The 20,134-nt window shown below is 33.1% G+C and overlaps 2 protein-coding genes across 3 annotated transcripts in view; one reads left to right on the top strand and one right to left on the bottom strand.

Moving 5' to 3' along the window:
- LOC107025890 overlaps positions 1–9,028 on the top strand; it is a 12,624-nt gene extending 3,596 nt beyond the window's left edge. The window contains exons 2-8 of the mRNA XM_015226670.2: positions 1,209–1,293; positions 1,414–1,540; positions 2,263–2,376; positions 6,686–6,884; positions 6,973–7,018; positions 7,701–7,776; positions 8,352–9,028. Of these exons, the coding sequence (XP_015082156.1) occupies positions 1,237–1,293; positions 1,414–1,540; positions 2,263–2,376; positions 6,686–6,884; positions 6,973–7,018; positions 7,701–7,776; positions 8,352–8,713 (981 nt within the window). The 5' untranslated portion in view covers positions 1,209–1,236 and the 3' untranslated portion in view covers positions 8,714–9,028. The remainder of the gene's footprint in view (positions 1–1,208; positions 1,294–1,413; positions 1,541–2,262; positions 2,377–6,685; positions 6,885–6,972; positions 7,019–7,700; positions 7,777–8,351) is intronic.
- Positions 9,029–9,341: 313 nt separating this feature from the next.
- Positions 9,342–13,961, bottom strand: LOC107025889 (probable galactinol--sucrose galactosyltransferase 6). Of its 2 annotated transcripts, XM_027918750.1 has the most exons (6): positions 13,741–13,854; positions 13,252–13,380; positions 11,777–13,137; positions 10,889–11,098; positions 10,642–10,776; positions 9,342–10,348 (listed from the first exon to the last, which is right to left on the bottom strand). In XM_027918750.1, exons 3-6 carry the CDS (start codon positions 13,063–13,065, stop codon positions 9,658–9,660), a joined length of 2,325 nt encoding a protein of 774 aa, XP_027774551.1. In that variant the 5' UTR covers positions 13,066–13,137; positions 13,252–13,380; positions 13,741–13,854; the 3' UTR covers positions 9,342–9,657. The 2 variants fall into 2 exon arrangements, with proteins under 2 accessions (XP_027774551.1, XP_015082154.1); XM_015226668.2 differs by lacking the exon at positions 13,252–13,380 and having other exon boundaries at positions 13,741–13,961.
- Positions 13,962–20,134: the final 6,173 nt, after the last annotated feature.

Here is a 20,134-nt window from a genome sequence, read left to right as displayed (position 1 = left end):
TTTGGGGGGGGGGGGGGACGCACCACGGCTGGACTGTACAGTATAAAAAGGAGGCTAATCCCCAAAGTCTTATACCTTATACCTCATAATTTCTTTCTCTCACAAAGAGAATCGCAAAAACCACACAGAGGCAAAAAAACCTCTGTTGATCCCTTCCGTCGTTCCTAAACCCAAATCTCATTTTTGGGATCCATGAAGCTCATTATTCATACTCACTGAGATCAATCGTTTTTCTCCCTACTTCAACAAGCTGTCAAAGGCCTTTGAAAAATTGATCTCAAGGTAATCTTTTACTTATTTTTCTGATCGAAAATTTATAGATTTGATTTGAGTTTTATATGATATGGATAAACTAAATTATGAATTGTTTTGAAGAGTTGGGATGAGATTAATAGTTAAAATACTAGGGTTAAGAAAATCAAGAGAATCCGTGGAACTTTTGATGAACCGAATGAATTTACAAATAGGTTGTAATTGGTAGCTTATTGATTGGTTTGAGCTACTCATAGATGGAAAACACGATTGGTAAAATTGAGGGCCAGTTGCAGTGAATTTATCATGATAGAAGTTCATAAAGCTAACGCATAGAGTCTTTTAGTGATATTAGGTAGTTGAAGAAGTCAAATGAATTGCTCGCTGTGACGGGTGTCTCGGCACGAGTGTTGTGAGTGCTGAGTAGTGAATTTTCCACAACTTGTTTTTTCACAAATTGCATGATTTATACATAATTTACATGGAAGCGAATTGAAAATGAATTGTGTTGCCGAATATTTTGAATATTGCATGTGAGAATTTGCATCTTATTGGAACAATTTTAACTATATTGATGATCTGCATCAAACCTGTACTTCAAATATTCTTACCATTTTTGAGCTGCCCTTACAATTACTTTATATGCTTAGCGTTACTGGAATAATTTGTTGTTACTTGAAAAGTATGATTCACGCAAACTATTTCTTGAATGAACCAACCATCATATTTAACAAGTAATTACCCACAGATATGTTTAAATTGTTAAGTTATTGCTCCATGAACCTGCAAATATGTTGATTTTCTTTACCAATGAACCAGACAATCTTACCGCACAGAGGTCTGTTATGCGTTTTATTGTATGTTTTTAATCATCATATTTTCTAGCTGTAATGATATTGCATTTATAGTTCCTATGTTCTTTGAAGCAATCTAATCAAGAAGTTTTCTTCTTGTAGGCCATAAAGAGAAGTCAAGGTTAGCAATATGGACCTTAAACCATTCAAATTAGACATTGACGAGCTTATAAATGAGTTTGCCAAGGTACTACTAACTAGTTTATGCGTGTTGTCTTTAGTTTAAGTATACAGTAGATATCAATCTCTATTTGTTTATCCTGCACTTCTCATGATTGTTCATACTGATAATATGGTTATTTTGTAGGGTGGATCTCCTACTTTTGCAGAAATGAAGAGAGTGTGGGTTTCTAAAAAGTTCTCCTATATTTTCGAGGCTAGTCCCCCTAAAGATCAGGCATGCTTTATACAATCACTCTATGCCTACTGCATTGGTATGTTAATTTTTTTCCATTCTAGACTCTGTTGGTTTGCCTAATGTAACATATTTTTAGTTGCTTCCGGAGAGAATGATTCTGATTACTATGGCATACTAAAATGTATGACGTATTAGCATCTACTGCACACCAAACAAAAGAAAGAGAAAGTATGACCAACCGGATATGTAATCTACTCTTCCTTTAATGTGAAATACGACCATCATGAGGTGCACACTAGAGGACTGTTAAAATTTTATATAGCATTGAAGTACCAATCGATTTGCGATGACTATGCCTTTTTATCTCAAGTAGAACTCAAATCAATTTCATGAAGGGAACACCGTTTTATTTATTTATTTGATATATGTGGTTTCGTATTACAAATACAAATGGTCGTAGATTTATTTGATTGCTACTATGGAACATTTCATGTGCTATTTTAACCAAATTCCACTTGGTCTATCAGTCAATGAGTAAGAATGTGGAGAACACGAACTAAGAGCCATATCACAAAACATACAGAAACATAGAGAAACCTTAAAATCCAAATCATTTTCAATTTATGCTGACATTCATTCCCTCTTAAAAAAAAAGGGAGTGTCAAGTCATTACACTTCTAAGAAAAGCCTTTGTTTTTCTCTTAAAATTTTGGCGGAAGGAGCAGTCATCATACAATAGGATTTTCATCTTGACTGACATTTTCTTTCAGCAGATTAACCAAATGTAATGTATTGCAGGTTATATGGTGTCTACTAATTCTCTTTTGAGTAGACTGGGTGGACTATATTGCCTATATTGCCTCTATGAGACACAGCCATTCAAGCCTCCTTTCAAGATTTATTTATCTATGGGTATAAATAATATCTTCTTAACATGATATGACATGAAATTGTTCTGCATATATGATGATTCTCTCTTTGTGGTGCAAGATTGGTCTAATGAGATGAGAAAAGTTAATATCACATGAAAATCTTAATTAAAAAACATTAGATCCAATTCTTATTCAGTTGTTTCATTAATTGCTAATCTCTTTCATTTGATAAGTAATGGTGAATTTTATAAATGGAAAGGATGGGACTAAGAAAGTGCATCAAGGTTTACATGTTGTGCAGCTCCCCGATATACCTAACAAGGAATCAACATCATTTACATAGCCAAGTTGCACCAGAAAGCTAACAAGAAAATGTCTTTAAGTTTAAGCCTACATATATTCCTCCTTTTGCCTTCAAAAATTCTGTTGTTTCATTCTATCCAAATTGTCCACCAAATGACCTAAGGTCTATGTGTTCCAAATTGTGTGCCTTCTTGTTGAGCCCAACTCTCTTCCAGCTATGCAGAAATTCTAGAATAGAGTGGGGCACTGTGCGTTTCATGTTAAAAATTGCAAAGAACATCTTTGAATCTGGTGAGTGATCTTGTGGTGAAAAAATTAGTGGCATGCCACTTCAGGATTCTCTTTGCAAAGGGGACATCTGCTACATAGTTGTATTCCTCTCAAGATTTGATTGAGTGAGACATGCTTCTACAACCACCAACCAAGAGAAGCAAGATACCTTCGAAGGTTGCTTACTTGCTTCTTTGTGCCAAATTTCCTCCAGCCCCAAGAAGTGGTATGACCATTTTTTCACAATTTGTAGCATGACTTCACTGAAAAGTTTCCATTTGAAAGTATCATCCTTTTGTTATGGTGCCAAGTAGATTCAAAAGAGAGCATGCACTTTATATTTCCTGATCATTTAAACTTTGTTGAGAAAAAAGATTCTAACTATGTTCATAAAAAAATCAGCATTTTCCCCAAATCTAAAGCTTCTGCTACAACCTACCAGAAAGCTTCATTTGTTTCAAAGAGACTCTTGTGTGTTTGAATATGCTTCCGGACTCCATGAGGGACATTTGAAACTTTGGTATGCCAAAACCATCTAGTGAGAACTTATCAACTAGAATCCTCTACAAAAGTGTCCCAGTGCTATTTGGTCAAGAGACTAACATTATGAAGTTTTAGGTTCTTAATGCTAAAACTGCCATTGTTCTTATCTGGTGACACAGTTCCATTTTATTTGGGAAAAGACTTGGACTGTTTATTTCATTTCCACAGAAAATCCCTTGTAATTTTGTCCATGCGCTTTAAGACTGAAGTAGGAGCAGGAAATAGCGATATTGTTCAAGTGGGAAGAGCATTCGGAACTCTGTAGATTAGAGTGACACTTCCACCCATTGAAAATTATTGTCGTTTCCAGTTGGATAATTTTTCTTCATCTTTCCGAGAGCCTCATTCCAAATGGCCGCTGAATTGTATTTTTTCCCAAAGGAAGGGCCAAATACTTTGTAGGGATAGATCTAATGTTGCATCGTAAGATACACCAAACTGTCAATATCAGAAACATTGCTGACCGGGAATATGGAGTTTCTGGCAAAATCAATACCAAGGCCTGAAACAGCCTAAAAATTGTTAGAAACATCCTCAAGAACATAAGTTGCTGTTCCTTGGGCTTCATAGAAGATTTCTGTCGTCTGCATAAAGAATATGAGAGGTTTTCAAAGCTTCAGGACCCCCAAGAGAAACTAGAAATTCAATTTGCTTGAGCCATATTGTGAGTCATCTTACTGAGTCCCTCCATCATTCCCCATCACCAAAACAAAGAGGAAAGGAGATAAAGGGTCTTGTTGTCTCAAACCTCTTTGACTAGAGTAAAAACCATGTCCTGCACCATTTATGAGAATGCAGAACTTCACTGATGAAATATAAACTAATCTAATGATCCATTTGATACTGACACCCATTTATCTCAATAAATCCAGCTTGAACTTCCGATTAACATGATCCAAGTGCTTTCTTGGTATCCAATTTGCAAGAATTCCAAGTTTTCCAATTTTCGTCCTTGAGTCCAAATATTTGTTAGCTATCAAGGCTGCATCAGTGATATTTCTGTCACTTAAGAAACCCACCTGAGAACTATTGATCAACTTAGGAAGTACAACTTTTAATATGTTCATAAGAGCATTAGATATAATCTTATAAATACTATCTATCGAACTGCTAGGTCTAAAATCCCTTAAGGCTTTTTATAGCACTTCTTTGGGATGAGAGCAATAAAAGACGAATTTAAGCTTTTCTCAAAATGTTCCAGATCATGGAAATGTTCCAGATCGTGGAAATTATAGCCCACATCAAGTCTTCTTTAACTGTATACCAACAGTATTTGTAGCAACCCATGGAGAAACCATCTGGCTCTTAATAACACCAAGAATCTTCTCTTCAAGAGAATGTTTTTGCAGCTGTTAGTCAGCTTAATTACTGGAAATATAAGAAACTTCATCCTTTGTGCCTAATATAAAGAAAGAATCTGATGAGCAATCACATCCCTGTCTTCTGTAATAGTCCCATTCATATCTAGCTTGTCAATATGGCTAAATCTCCTACAAGTATTTGCCATGTTATGAAAGATGCTAGTGTTATGATCCCCTTGTTCAACCATAAACACCTCGATTTGGTCGTCTTGAGATCACTTCCAATCTGAAAATCTTCTCCAGCTCAATCTGATGGTGCACCTTTGACATTTGATGCTCATCCAAAGGGGGAGAATTGTCGGATTCTGGTTCGATTTTATAATCCTGTTAAGGATGAAGAATTTTCTATTTTCCAATTGTGCAAAAGAAGTCATGTTCCATTCCTTGAGCTTAACTTTCAATAATTAGAGTTTCTTTGCAAAAGATGAAATCTAGCCTGCCAATAATGTTGAAAGAATTCCACCATTCTTTGGCCAAATTTCCGAATCCAATATGTTTTAACTACATGCTTTCAGACTTGAAATGCAGATGCAAATCTCCTGTTTTTTTTTATGGCATTGTCTAGAGCATATGTCATCATGGATACTTCCTAGATTTCTGTTTTAAAATGTGTCATGGAACATGGAAACTGATTTAACACAATTTATGCTTTAGATCAGATCAATTAGGAAGTATAATGTACATTTATTTTCCGTAGATCTTCTAGATCATTGGCATAGTAAATTGTTCTAGTGAGGATGTTGATTCATAGTTTTATTACTCATACTATACGTAGGTTGCTTTAGGAGAATTCTCCAAACATGTAACTGGACTATCAAGTTTCTATATTTTGCAGGCTATGTGAAATGGATTTTGACCACTAATAGGTGTCCGTAATTGTTGCTTCGACTGATGTTAAAACTTTTCTTGGCTTAGGTTTGGGACATTAACCTGTAACCACAGGTGGGTCAATACTGTATTCAGTTTTCTCAGTGATTCATAGTAATAGTTAAAACCCAAATTCAAGGAATTCTTGGATAATTTATGAAAAATGAAAATATAGATGATGAATAAGTTGGTGTTACTGAGACCACCAATCACAATATTAGCTTATACTATAGTTTTGCGAAAAAGTTCTTAGGTGTAAGTTTCAATTTCATTTGAAGGACATGTTGTGTTTTATTTAAAGAACAATAATCAGTAGGACTTCTTACAAAAAAATCCTTGGATGCCAAATGATCTCCTCCTCTCTTTTTCTCTCATTTCTCAAATTGCCTTATGGTAGTTCTATATTCATGAGAAGTCGTTGCATCTTCAGCATCATAAATACCCCAATGAACATTATAAGTTTTGAACTATTATCTGCAGATTCAATATGCATTATAGTTCGCACTTCTAGACTGGTTCACCATGATTCAGTGTTCTTGATATGTAGCCACACCCGTGTATAAATGAATTGCCACATTCTATTCATATTCTTTCAGTTCGAGATCTGTGAGGATAAAAAAAAAATTGTGTTTCTTTGGGTGCATACTCCATCAACTTCTTATCTTGGAGTGCCAAATCAGAGAGAGAAATTTCTGTCTGGGAGACATTCTAAACAGCTGATCAACAGTGCTCCAGCAAACCATTGGACCATAGTGCTATATTAGTCTGAAATTTCTTGTTCCTTCTGGCTTAGTTCCACTTAGGATGTATACCATCTGATCAATGTCTGTGGATTCCTTTTATATTGGTACGTGGAGATTTGGATCTGGTACTTCGTCTAGTATTTGTTGTTTACCAATTTTCTAGTGTTAGGTTACCAATTTAGTTCTTTGTGCAACTCTCACGTGCTTTTGATGCACTTATCTTGCTGTGATTTGACGATATTTCATCAATTCCATTTGACAGGAGAGTTAAAGAATCTTAGGAACGTTGTCGCTGAGGCAAAGGCCAAAGATGTTAAGGTAGTCCCTGCTGTAGTCAAGCGTATGTTTGATAGGAACATGTTTCTTTTTGGGTTTGTGGATGTGAATGAAAGCTCTGCAGCGGAGAGACTAGATGAACTGTCAGAAGTACAAAATGCAAGTATCCAAATAGCATGCAAAAAGTATGTTACTGATACTTTTCCTGCTACAGCTTGTTATTTCACAATCTACTCTAAACCTTCCCTCATCTTGTTTCCTTTGATGATGTAGGTTATTTGCAAATAGCCGGATCGAGCATTTCACCCACATGGATATGGTATGTTCGATTTCTAGAATATACTTCCAGCTCTGTACTTTTGCATACAGTGTTCATATGGATTGATGTGGCTAGTTACAAGGATTCATTGAACTCAAGCACCATTTTGATGGAAATATTTAGTAGACCCGTACTTCTATTGATTGCAAGAATATAATCAGGTGACAACTTCGTCAAAATAAAAAATACAAGTAATATTTAGTTATTTTAGAGCAATCGACTTTTTAAAACTTGTGACTTTAATTTGGTTGGAATTGCTCCCTTCCAAAATGTGAACCAGTTGTGTTTGCTGGAATAGGATATTGTTTCTGCTGTTGTGACGGTGTTTCTGTGTTTTTTTGTAGATATAATTTTGCAAGTATCTTCAGAATCACATGCAAGTGTTATTTATGTTTCCTCCCTTTACTAGTTTCCTGTTTATGAGATAAACTCAAATGGAGGGTTTTAAGCTTTAAATGACGCGAAATCAAATATATTGGTAGAGGATTATTTGGACATGTGGGCATTCTTTCCGTTAATTGGATTATTTGAATGTTGAGTTGATCAGTGTAGCAAGTTAGCTAGGTGGGAGGCTGCACTAGTTGTGCTAATCCTTTTATCAGGTCTCTTGTGACTTAACCTGCTATTGCATGTCTCCATCTTTGACTTAAGAATGCTAAATTCATATTCCCATATTTCCTAGGGATTGGAGCTTGAGGTGGATACGCTCAAGCAAAAGTCAGCAGATTATGCAAGGGCGAAAGATCTAGCTATTAAAGGTATTTCTTTGAGCTTAAAGCTTTTAAAGGAACATATATTTTGGTGATTTTCTATGTATTGTCAGCACTATGATGTGCGAGTACGGCATATTTAGTATTGAAGGTAACTCAATGAGCTTCTTAAGCTTTTATCGGATATATATTTTGGCCATTTTCTATGTGGTCTGCACTATTTTGTGTCAAGGCATAGTTAGTATTAAAGGTAGCTTCTTAAGTTTTTCACGGAAATATATCTTGGTCAGTTGATCATTTTGTATTTGTGGTCAGCACTACTGATGTGCTAAGTAAGGATATTTAGTATTCAATAACAGTGAAAATTATGCATTGTGTACATACTGAAGTAGCTGTGAATACGTTTATGCGGTGAAGCTACCTGAATTCGTTCAGCGAAGTATTGTTCAGATAGTGTATAGGCAGTCTAAAACTTTCCTCCCAAGTTTGAGCTTAGTTTCAAGATTCAGGGGATTGGGCATGCATAAATTCCACAAGTTTCTTTTGCATCCTAGGTTTCGGCTCCCCCTTTACTAAAGTCGAAGAGGACATCTTTTCACTTGTTTTCTTGTTTTTTGTTAAAGAGGCTAGTGGCATTGTGGATGTAGAAAGTATAAAGCACATAGCAGAAAACCAGACATTGATAGGAGACGTAGTCGGGAAGACTGCTGATGACTGGAAAGTTCAGAAGGAACTATTTTATCAAAAAACAGGCATTCTTCATCAGCCTGTGAAAAAAGACTCAGTTGACGTTGTTGGAGGAGAGCATGATAAGTCCCAACAAAAAGTGGCTGAAGAGCATGATAAGTCCCAACAAGAAGTGGCTGAAGAGCAGGATAAGTCCCAACAAGAAGTAGCTGAAGAGCAGGATGACAATGAAGACTTCAGTAAGGAACTTGAAGAAGTGTTATTGTCTGCCCAGTACGACTCTGACTTCGAAGAATAGGGAGTCCTTTTTAGGCCAGAAGACCATCAGTGGAATTATTAAACTGAAAGAAGGGTAGACCAAAAGCTCCAACAAAAGTCCACAGACCTCTCAATTGACACCAATGAGTTTTTGCAAAAGGGAAATGGCTTCTTTTGCAGCTAAACAATTTTGTAGTTGTAAAAATGGGAAAGTCTTGGAAGATCTAGCTGTAAATCACAAGTATGATTGTAAGTGCTTTTTGGGTGAATGAAAGAATACAGTCTTCTTACAATGTACATTCTCTAGAAATGGGACTTAGACAGATAAAAAAATTGCTCTTTTTATTTCTCCAAATTTCCCTTCACTAGTTCAGTTTTTTATCCAACAACATATAGAGTGTGATCTCACCAGTGGAGTTTAGGTAGCGTTATGTATACAACGCTTCAGTTTTGATACAACAAGGATATCGAACTCCACTTTGATGACCTACAGTTTGATTCAACATGTAAGATGTTTTAGTTTTTGTTACCAATGAATGATTTCTCATAGAGATTCATTTGTTAGTATTTTATAAGGTAATCTAAGAAGTGTCTAAAATAGGAAATAAGTGGAAAGATGATTACTACAATCAATGTTTGCACAAGTTGGCCCAAACATAACAAGAGAATGAAAATATTGTCAAACACAATCATAATCACATTATTGAAGGATAACCATATTCCACATTAAATTCCTTCTCTTAGATCATCAACTTCTACCATACCTTCCTTCCATGAAAAGCAAATGGAGCTTAACTATTCAATGGTGATACAAATAAGTGGGGACACATACTATGGATCATAATCTAGTAAGGCACAAAGCATCTCGTGTTAGCAGGATCGGAGAAGTTATACCATAAATCTAAGTCTCAATCCCACCTTTTGAGTCCCCAAAAAATACCCTTCTTAATAATCTAAGTCAAATAATGTCTTCCCTTCTAATATCTATACTTCAACTTCAATGATGTGCACTTTCTGATCTGCTGGAGGCATAGCATCAAGATTCAAAGTTAACAAACCAGATTCTGAGTTATAGGCAAAATCAACCATATCTCCACCCACACTGCACTTCCTCGGCTTGACAGATGAGTAAACACCAAATCGGCCACATCCCCTTACTTCCATCGACACTACTGCAACTGCTTCTGTGCTCAAGTTCTCAATTTTATCTTCAGCCACAAGATTTCCTTCACCTTGATATCCAGCCTCCAGTTCAGACAATTCTGCGCCTGCCTTCACCTCGTATTTTAGTCCTTCAATTGCCCCACCAGCATTGTACATATCAATAAGCCCCAAAGGTGCAAAGCTGAAGCCAGGAGCCAAGACCTTAATAGGCGTGACAGTGTATGTCTCGTGCTCAAGGATCTTAAAAGAAACAGGCATTGCTGCATTATACGGGAGAACAACAAGCTCAGCACTTCCATGAGAGTAAAGAACTGTGTCTCCACTCCAGTTGGGGTCCAAGGCAGCTTCAGATATGAAATGGACATCACGGCCCCTGATATAGCCTGTTATCGCCTCTGAGCTGGTTTTGTGGAATGTGGTCTTCCTCTCAACCGTGCTCCATGCAGCACCTTGGCAGTTGTATATTCCAAGAACACCAGTGTATTTGTTCATGCTCCATATCTTCAAAAGGCTGAAAACGTCATTATGTTCGTTAGACACAACCCTCACTATTTGCAATCATACTAACAAAACAGTTCACTTTCCATTATCAGCCACAGCTTAACCATATTTTTTTTTTTAAAAAAAAAGAAGGAAATAGAGGAATATCATGCACATTCTTTTGGTGACAAACATTATAAGTCACTTCTTTATCCTTATTTCCCATTCTAAACAAACTAACCTTCTAGCTCAAAAATTTCAACTAACGACCACCCAAGCTGCACATTCAACAAATAGCATTAATGGTGAAAATGGATCACGTACCTAACACCATCACGAGAAGGATCAGTGAAAAGGGAGTCCTTTGTAGGTCGACCAGGCAAACGAGCACGAAGAATTGAACCATCGGGAAGAACAAGCTTCCTCAGAACATCAAAGTTGTGCTTGCCAGGTGCATCACTGTCATTTAGAACAGAGCAAAAAAATTAGTAACTCGACACAAATCATCACATACTACTGTTGTTACAAAACAAGGATCCATACAAATATTCATTGGACATAAATTTATTACCTAACATAGACAGGTCCACCACTCAACGCCCTCGCTGAGCCATGATACTCAGCTGCTGGATGAAGGGAGTGGAACATGTCCCAATCAGGCAGCATAATTTCTCCAAGGAACACACTGTTGTATGCCACACAAGCAATGTGAATGGTGTGTGAAGCTGGATCTCTTGGATAGAAGTCATCTGATGCTCTCACAACTGCCGTCTGCTTTGAACTGTTCCATTGTAATGATCAAAACACAACATAAAACAATTTATCAAATCTTTACAGCAGTTACATACTAAATGCTGTATAAAGTTCAAAAGGCTAAAAAGATTGAGACTGAGAAACTAAAAAGACACAGATGGGCCATATCTGTTATTGAAATTATCAATACAGAAAAATATCTTGGCCACCACTACATCAACTTGCCAAAAAACTATTTTTATAAGCATTCCAGCAACTTTTTGGATAAAACCATGCCATCTAAAGTGTTTTGTCATTTGGCTCATCAGATCAGCCAGAAGCAACATGAAGATAATACTATATGTTTATACATTAAACTACTTTGTATGCTAGTAACCAAAGAAAAGATAAGAACTTTTACCAAATAAGGACCACTTAGATGGTAATACAATTAACTTTGTAGGGGACTAAAGAAATATTCTATTCTTAATGAAAAATAACCAAAACACCACCAGTCCTAAAAATCAGATCTTTACATATTATAACATGCCTTCACTTTTCAAAATCTCAAATTTCAAGAAACTGACCAAAATATTAGTGGACAACATGAGAAATATAGATCATGCTGACATCAAATGAATCACTTGAAACTAAATTTCAGTTATAAAGACTTGATGTTCATCATAAAAAATGGAAAATATTTAACCAAAATAGAAAGTGCACATACCAGTAAAGTGCATCAGTATTGTGGCTCATGCAAGCAATGCAACCATTATCAGGAAAATTCCGAGCAACAGAAGCATCAAGAGCTTGATGATACTGTTTAGTGAGCTCAACCCGACCCCCTAAACCACCCCCTAAAGTCTCCAGTATACACTGCACATCCACCTTCAATCCATCCACTCCAGCTGAAGCCAAATAACTATGCATTTCGTTATAAAACTTATAAGCACTTTTCGGGTTAACCAAACCCAAACCTTGAACCGCAATTGCATCCGTTTTCCAACCCGGTTCATTCTCCATCACTCCTTTTGTAATATCTGGGTACTTCACAACCGATCCGTATTCCTCCATCCCCTTAACTCCGGGTCGGACTCCGCCCCAATAACCCGTTATTGCGTGCCATACGTACACATAGTTCAGCCCGTATTTCTCTTTAGCTATATTCACAATGTTTTTAATCCCCACTGTTGGATCTTCGTTCTTCTGAAATTTTTCGTTTTCTTTTAATCCTGTAAGTCTCATCAATGGTTTATCAACTTCTGGATCACCACCGACTGACTGCCAGCCATCGTCGATGATGATGAATTTTGGCGGAATACCACCAGCTGTAAGACTTTCGAGTCCGGCTTCAACGCCTTCTTGAGTAACTTCTTGATAAAAAGCATCCCAAGTACACCACCCAAAGTAATCAACAATTTTTGGGAGCTTCTTCTCGTGCCGTTGGCGGAAAGTCTTGAGATGTAACTTCACCGCCCTTATCGCCTCCGTGATTACGATAAACGGATCACTGCCAGCATGAATATAAACTGCTTGATTAAATGCTGATCCAACAGTGTCCTTATCGCCACTTTCAAGGCATAACTCGAGCTCGTCTTCAGCATTACCCTGAAGAACAGCTCGAAATGAACCTTCAATTAATGGAAGGAAAACAGCATACACAATATTATCATCATTTTTGTCGTCGTTGGATCCGAGATGAGATCCATCTTTTGTTTCAACAAGAAGAAATTGTGTTTCCATTGGGATTTCACTTCCCTTATCACCCATTTTCTGAGCCATCCACCATAACTTGAACCTGAAACAAGACAAGAACCGAACATCCTGTAATTTCCCGAGAGGCACAACATGGCGGTTGTTGTCTTGATCAAATTCTGCACCAAGAAATACACCCTCTAATGGACCTGATGCAGCACCGGGAGTGGTGAGTATGTTGTCGGGTACATTTGTTAATATTGTTCTGTCTTTCACCATCAGTTTTCTGTCAGAAATCCTTATCGCTGGAGTAATCGTCATGGCAGCGTCAACTACTGTTTTTGCTGCTGCTTCCTCCTCTTCTAGCCCTTTCTCAAATTCTACTTCACTTCCCTGAAACAAACCAAAAAAAAAAAATAAGAAAATCAAACCCAAATTACAATCTTTATCAACATACCCTATGAAATCACGCAAGTGAGATCAGGAAAGAGTTGAGTTTACACAGACCTTACCCCTACCTACCTCGTGGAGGTAGAGAGGCTGTCTTCAATAGACCCTTGGCTCATTTAACACATCAAAAGTACAATCTTTATCACCAAACCAACAATAAGAAGCTTATTCCCACCACTTCCTAAACTAAGCAAGTGCAAAAACATATCAATTTGTACCAAAACCAGATAATTTCAGATCAAAGTCAATAAATAAGACGACGACAACAACAATAACAACAACAACATATTTGAAAGACCCCCAATAAACTAAAGTGACAATACATTGAAATTTACTCAAAAGATTAGTCTTTTAATCTACAACATCAAATAAATTAGCTTTCTTGAATATCATATTGTGAACCCAACCCACACAACCCATTATGACAGAATGAGTAAGTATTGATATGGGATATTCATAAAATCCAAATTTAATCAAACCCCACAAAACTAAATTGAACAAAAACAACAACTACAATGCAAAAAAAGAACCATTAAAAAGACTTACTTTGTGAGCAAGAACTGAAGTGGTAGGTGATGAAACAGAGAATTGTAAAGGGTTAATATATTTGTTGAATGAGTATGAAAAATGGGTTGTTGTAGAAGAGAAGAATGATGGGATTTTGGGGTTTTGGATTGGCCTATTTATAGTATTGATGATGGAATTAGGGTGATGGCTAGAAATAGAAATCAACCCAAACATGATTGGTGATTTTGGTCTGCTAGAGCTCAATTGCATGTTTTCTAATAAGAAAATATAAAATTAAAAGGAAAATTTACACTTTTAGTCCTTTAAATGTTAAATATTTTAATTTTGATCCTTGTGATTTTTGGTTGATTGAGATATTTTTTTTTACACAAATGTAAGTGTTAAATCATTTGTTTATTAATGTATTGTGATGAGTTTGTTTTGTTGGTGGATATTTGATTTGTTGACTAAGTTATCTGAAGATATTTGTTATGTGCAAAAAAATATTAAATATATGTATTTTGTGTTTAATATACGGACACATGCGCGAGGGGGATAAAATAAATGTGTAGGATTAGGTTTGATATTTAATTTGTAATAATAAAAAATTATACGTTTTATCAAACAAAATAAAACAAAAAAAAATTGAAAATATTCAATTAATTCACTATGTGAATTTTCATCTTTTACGTAAAAAATTAATCTGATTATCTATCTTTATCTCATGAACAAAATTATCCACTATTACTTTTAAAAATAATCTAAATCTCACACCTTTTTTTCTTATATAAAGGATCATACAAAATATTCAAATTAATGAAAGGCTATATATATATATATATATATAAAATTAAATAAAATTATTAAAAAGAATTAAAATTTATTAATAGTAAAGGGACTAAAAGTGCAAATATCCAATAAAGAAAATGGGGTAAATACAACTGTTACGGAAGGTCGTTAACAGTGACGGTGGATCAGACAGCCACGTTGGACCGCCGTTATCCGGGCAGCCAAGTTGTGCCCAACTTGAAGAAAAAGGATAATGACAAATTTAGTGTGACTCCTCGATTTATGAAAATCCAATAATTAATCGTTCGGAATGACTCAGTTAGTTTAGAGATCGGTTAATAATATAGGTATAATTCGAATTTAATTTTTTTAATATTTTTTTATTCGAGTATATTATCACATAAAATTTGTCTAATGCAGTTTATACCTGATATGACTGTCATAATAGGGTTTATCCAGTGCGCACAAAATGTTCACTCGAAGAGGTTGTAGCAATTGCGGGATATTATGAGTTTCCAAAAACAAAATGTGGTCGGACTGTATGTATTATTCTAATTTCGAGAAATACATACACGAGTAACAAATATAGATTGTAACTTTATTGTTTTATCAGTAAAATTACGTTTTTTTTTATTTTCTTTTGTTGTTTTAGATCAATTCCATCACTTTAAAATATAAATAAAAAATTTTTTACATGTCATTTGTTTCATACTCTAGTAGAATTATATCAAATATATTGTTGTGACATGTATCAAAGTTTTATTGTTTTTAGTTTTTTTTTTTTTGCGATATTTAAATAACAGATAAAATTTCACCACATCTCATCAAAAATTCAAATAATTGATTGTTTAAATTATTTTTTATCTAGTTGGTACAACTTTATAAAAATTTAGTTATGTATTATAGATTTTTATATATGTGTTGATAAAATAAGTTTTACGTGACTGCTTAGAATTGAGTTATTTAAATTATTTTAAATCATTAACAAGGTGATTAAATGCATCTAATTTTTCTTGAATGGTTGAATTATTCAGATAATTTTTGTAATTAGAGAAAATATCTTGCGTTTAAGGAAGTGATTAGACAAAATGGGACCCACAAGCACAATCATTAAATGAACACCTGGATTATTCGATGGAGATTTAATTGTTTTTTAATAATCACAATTATTGGATTCAAATTGCTGAGCTGGAGCTGATGAATTACTAACTCAGATCATACTCCATCCGTTTCATGTTACGTTTTTCGAAAGTTAATTTTAACTTAGTTTTCAAGGTAAATTTGGTTACATTAATTCGATATTTTTTAAAAGAAATTAGATATTTAAAAACTATACGTAAAGTACTATAATTTTTTGCATATATTGTAAAATGTTAATCAAAGTTATTATAGTTTGACTCAAAAAAAGGAAATCATGACAATCAGGGGCGGAGCTACCTCGTACCCCATTCGGCGAAAAATTATATTATTTATACATGGTTAAAATAATTGTATATGAATGTATAGCAGATATCGAACCCCCTTCGGCTACTTCATGTGCCTATTTCGACAAATTTTGAACTCCCTCATTGAAAATCCTGACCCGCCTCTGATGACAATTAAAAATGAACGGAGGGAGTATTGTTTTTAGAAAGTTATGTTGTGTAATGCTGGTAAAGTTATTTTTATGTAATCTAAATGTGATGAACTTTAATAAAAATTCAGAGTGGAAAACAGATTTTTCACTGAAATACAAAATATCTTATTCTTTGTACGAATTTTTTTTTTTAAATTCTCGTTAATTCAATCAAAATATTAGTCAAAATAATATATATTACATTGAAATAAATCGTGTATTTTTAATAGCAATATCTATATTATCAATTATCAGTTTTTTATTTAAGTTTCTAAAAATAAAAAGAAGTTAAATTGGAAGTGATACCTCAAAAATGAACCCTATATATGCAAGTTCAAATTTTGTTAAACTTTAATACATATACTAAATAGCTAATGAAAAACATAAACAATATATACAAAATACATATATATCAATAGTGGTGGTTTAGTTTGTGTATTTCTATTTTCTTCTACTATAATAAATCAATAAAAATATATTCAAAATGATAAAGGGAAGAAAAAGATTGTTTGTCAAAATAAAGACATCTCTTTGTTGACCAACATTAATCGTGAAATATTCAGATTCGAGATTTAATTAAGTTTAACTTTGATCATAAATTTTTCGTAAACCGTCTAAACGTTTTGAATTATCAATTGTTGTGGCTTATATTACTTTTTACGTACTTTACAAATATATAAATTTCATTTCAAAAAAATTAAAAATCTCGTACTCAAATTTCCAGTCAAACTTAAACTGTTTGACTCTCGAAAAATGAAAAGTACCACATAAATTCGGACAGAGAAAGTATGTCAATATGACCTTGCGTAACTGATCAAATTAAAGATCAATAAAAATATGTCACATACTGTATGAAATAACTGATATTCCAAGATCATCATATTATTTTAATTTAATTAATCGAAAGAACTTACTCAACTCTTTTCTTCTTCAATATCACAAATAGAATTTCACATCATTAGAAATTTATAACGAGAAATCAGAAAGAACTCGTAACTCTAAATTAAAAAATTCTCTACAAATTCTAATGGTCTAAACAAACTGACGACCAAGACCAACACCAAAAAAAAAAAAATAGAGTTCAAGAAATTCTATAGTTATTTCAATAAGAAATGTTAAAAAATGAGAAAAGCCTCACCCCATCGATGATTAATAAGATGACTGCTCTCCTTATAAGACTTGAGCAATCTTTCTCCATTTGAACTAGCTTTTGGGGTGTGAGTTAGGGTTAAAACTTAATTTCACATGGTATCAGAGCAGGGTCCGTCTCACCCGATGTTGAGGACTCCCAAAATCAAAATTACCCACGTTATCCAATGTTGGGGACTCCCAAAATCAAAATTACCAACGGACCAGATGCTAAGCACTAGGCGTGAGATGGGGTGTTAAAGAATGAGAAAAGTCCCACATCGATGGTTAATGAGATGAGCGGACTTTTTATAACGCTTAGGCAATTCTCCTCACTTTGAGCTAGTTTTTGCGATGTGAATTAGGCATAATACCTAATTTCACAAGAAAAAAAAATTCAATGAGGATTTAATATTTATTATTTTCTTTTATCTTAATTTATATTATTTTTCTTATTAATCTTTAAAAAATGATATGTTTTATATATAATAATAATTTTATTTTATTTTAGATCATAAATTTAAAAAAAATTATTTTTTTCTTTTTTAAATTTCGTAACCGATTTCAAATATCATTATATTAATTGGGAGGTATGAAATGTATATGTCATAAAATATTATAATTGGTAAAATAAAGTTTAGAAAGAGCCACGAAAATATTATTTTCTGATTATAAACTTCAGGGAAAAGGATCTGGTATACCCCTCAACTTTGTCATTTGGAGCTGATATACCCCTCGTTATAAAAGTGGCTCATATATGCCCTTACCGTTATACAAACGGCTCACATATACCCCTGCCGTTACAAAATGGCTCACATATACCCTTCATTTAAAGGAAGTTAAAAAATTAGTTTTAAATTTATATTTATTACTTCTAATTTTTTTTTAAAAATTATTTAGGGGTATATATGATTCTTCTATCAAAGTTCAAGGTATGTTTTAAATTTTTTCATACATAAATTATTTTTTGACTTCTTTTATTATAATTAATTGAATTTCTTATTCTTATTTTATTTTTTTCTTTCATTCCTTAGTTTAAAGAATAAAAAATTAAACTAATTTCTTGTGTGTATTGTAATTTAATTTCATATTCGAAGAAAAAATTTGGTCATCTACAATAAGTTTTACAAGAATATTAGTGAAACATAAATAAATTTGATTATTAAAATAATAATTATAAATTAGTCATTGAAACAAAAAAAATCAAAAAAAATATGTTTGACGAGGATTAAATTTACTCATATGGAATTATATTTTTTAGAAAATAAAAATAAAAATTTAGATTAAAATTATTATTTTTTTCATTTCCGTTAGAGGAAAAGGGTATATGTGAGTTATTTATTTACAAGTAGGGGTATATATGAGTCACTTTCATAACAAGGGATATATCAACTCTAAATGACAAAGTTGAGGGGTATATCAGACTATTTTCCCTGAACTTTACATGTTATCTCTTTCACACTTCCCTATTATAACTGAAAAGACATTATTATTTATAACCACTCATGTGAATTCTTTTTATAATAATAATAAATACGGCTTACAAGTAGCTTTGTTTTTGTTACTAAAAATAAAAGCACTCTTTGCTCATTGCAATTATTAAGTTAATAAGGGGAAAAAAAAAAGTTGAAATATGTACACAATTTCCAATAAATCTGATTTCCTAATTGCAGGAAAAAAAAAAGTCAAAAAGTTAGAAAATTGATAGCATTGCTTAAAAATAAAATTTTATAATAAGTGATTTTAATTTTATCAGAATTTCAAATATATATAATATAGTAACACATTCTTTTTTTAAATCAGATTTTAAAAAATATATAAATAAATATTTTTCTAAAAAAAATGTGGTTCGACCAAAACATGAACAGTCAAGTGGGTATTTCAAGCGCAGATCTCTATGAATATATCATTTTCCGTCTTAATTATATATAGTTTGAATTTTAGTAAGTAAAAAAATAATTTTTTAAAAATAAAATTTATACATTTTCTAAAATTCACGAAAAACATGTATAAAAATTTAAAATTTAAAAAAATAAATATGTTTGAATTTCGACATTCATTAGGCGATACATAAACTAGAATAGATGAAATCGTATACTACATGGGAGTTTGAGGGGGTGGGGCATATGCTGACACTAGTTTCTCGCGTTTTTTAAATATATAACGTCTATGGTGATTTCTAAATATAATTATCATAAATATTTATCATTTTAAATTTATATTAGTGCTGTTTATTTATTATATCCTGAATCGTAATTACCATAATATGATAATACATTCCTACAATTAGATTGTTGATATTTGTTACTAAAATTTTTAAAGTTTTATTTATTCATACTTTTTAGAAAGAAAAATATTGTTTCAATCTCACGTGTTTTTTGAGGTCGGAATTTTAAAATCGATTTTAACTAGTTAGTGTTCTTAAATGATTAGAAAAATTACGAGTGATATAGTGAACGAAAAATTATGAAACTAGGACACTTTGAAAAACAAGAGATTTTTTTAAATCAAAATATTTTATTTTTTATTAACATATATTAATATTTGAACATATCGTATTATTTTTCTCTGATTATCGTTCCACATAAAAATAATATGAAAATAAGTTCATGATATTACCAACAAAGAAAGTAGAGTATAACATAAAAATAGATTGATAAAATGAATTACCACACATCAAGTAGAAATAAAATGAAAATTAAAAATAAATTAACAATGCGATCATATTAACTTTATATAAATAACACTTTTCATCATTTAACAACGTATTTAACAATACAATATACGTAGTATTTGAAGTAACAATACGGTTAAAGTCCTCATTTGAAATTTCAGAAAATAAGTAGCCTAAATTGCCATATTTTAAAACTTAGAGGGGCCAATTTGAAAACTTCTAAAATA

This window comes from Solanum pennellii, chromosome 7 (genome assembly GCF_001406875.1).
Source record: "Solanum pennellii chromosome 7, SPENNV200".
In the NCBI taxonomy this organism is placed as follows: Eukaryota; Viridiplantae; Streptophyta; class Magnoliopsida; order Solanales; family Solanaceae; genus Solanum; species Solanum pennellii.
Note: the sequence above shows the minus strand (reverse complement) of the source record. Positions and strands in the feature narration are given on the sequence as shown.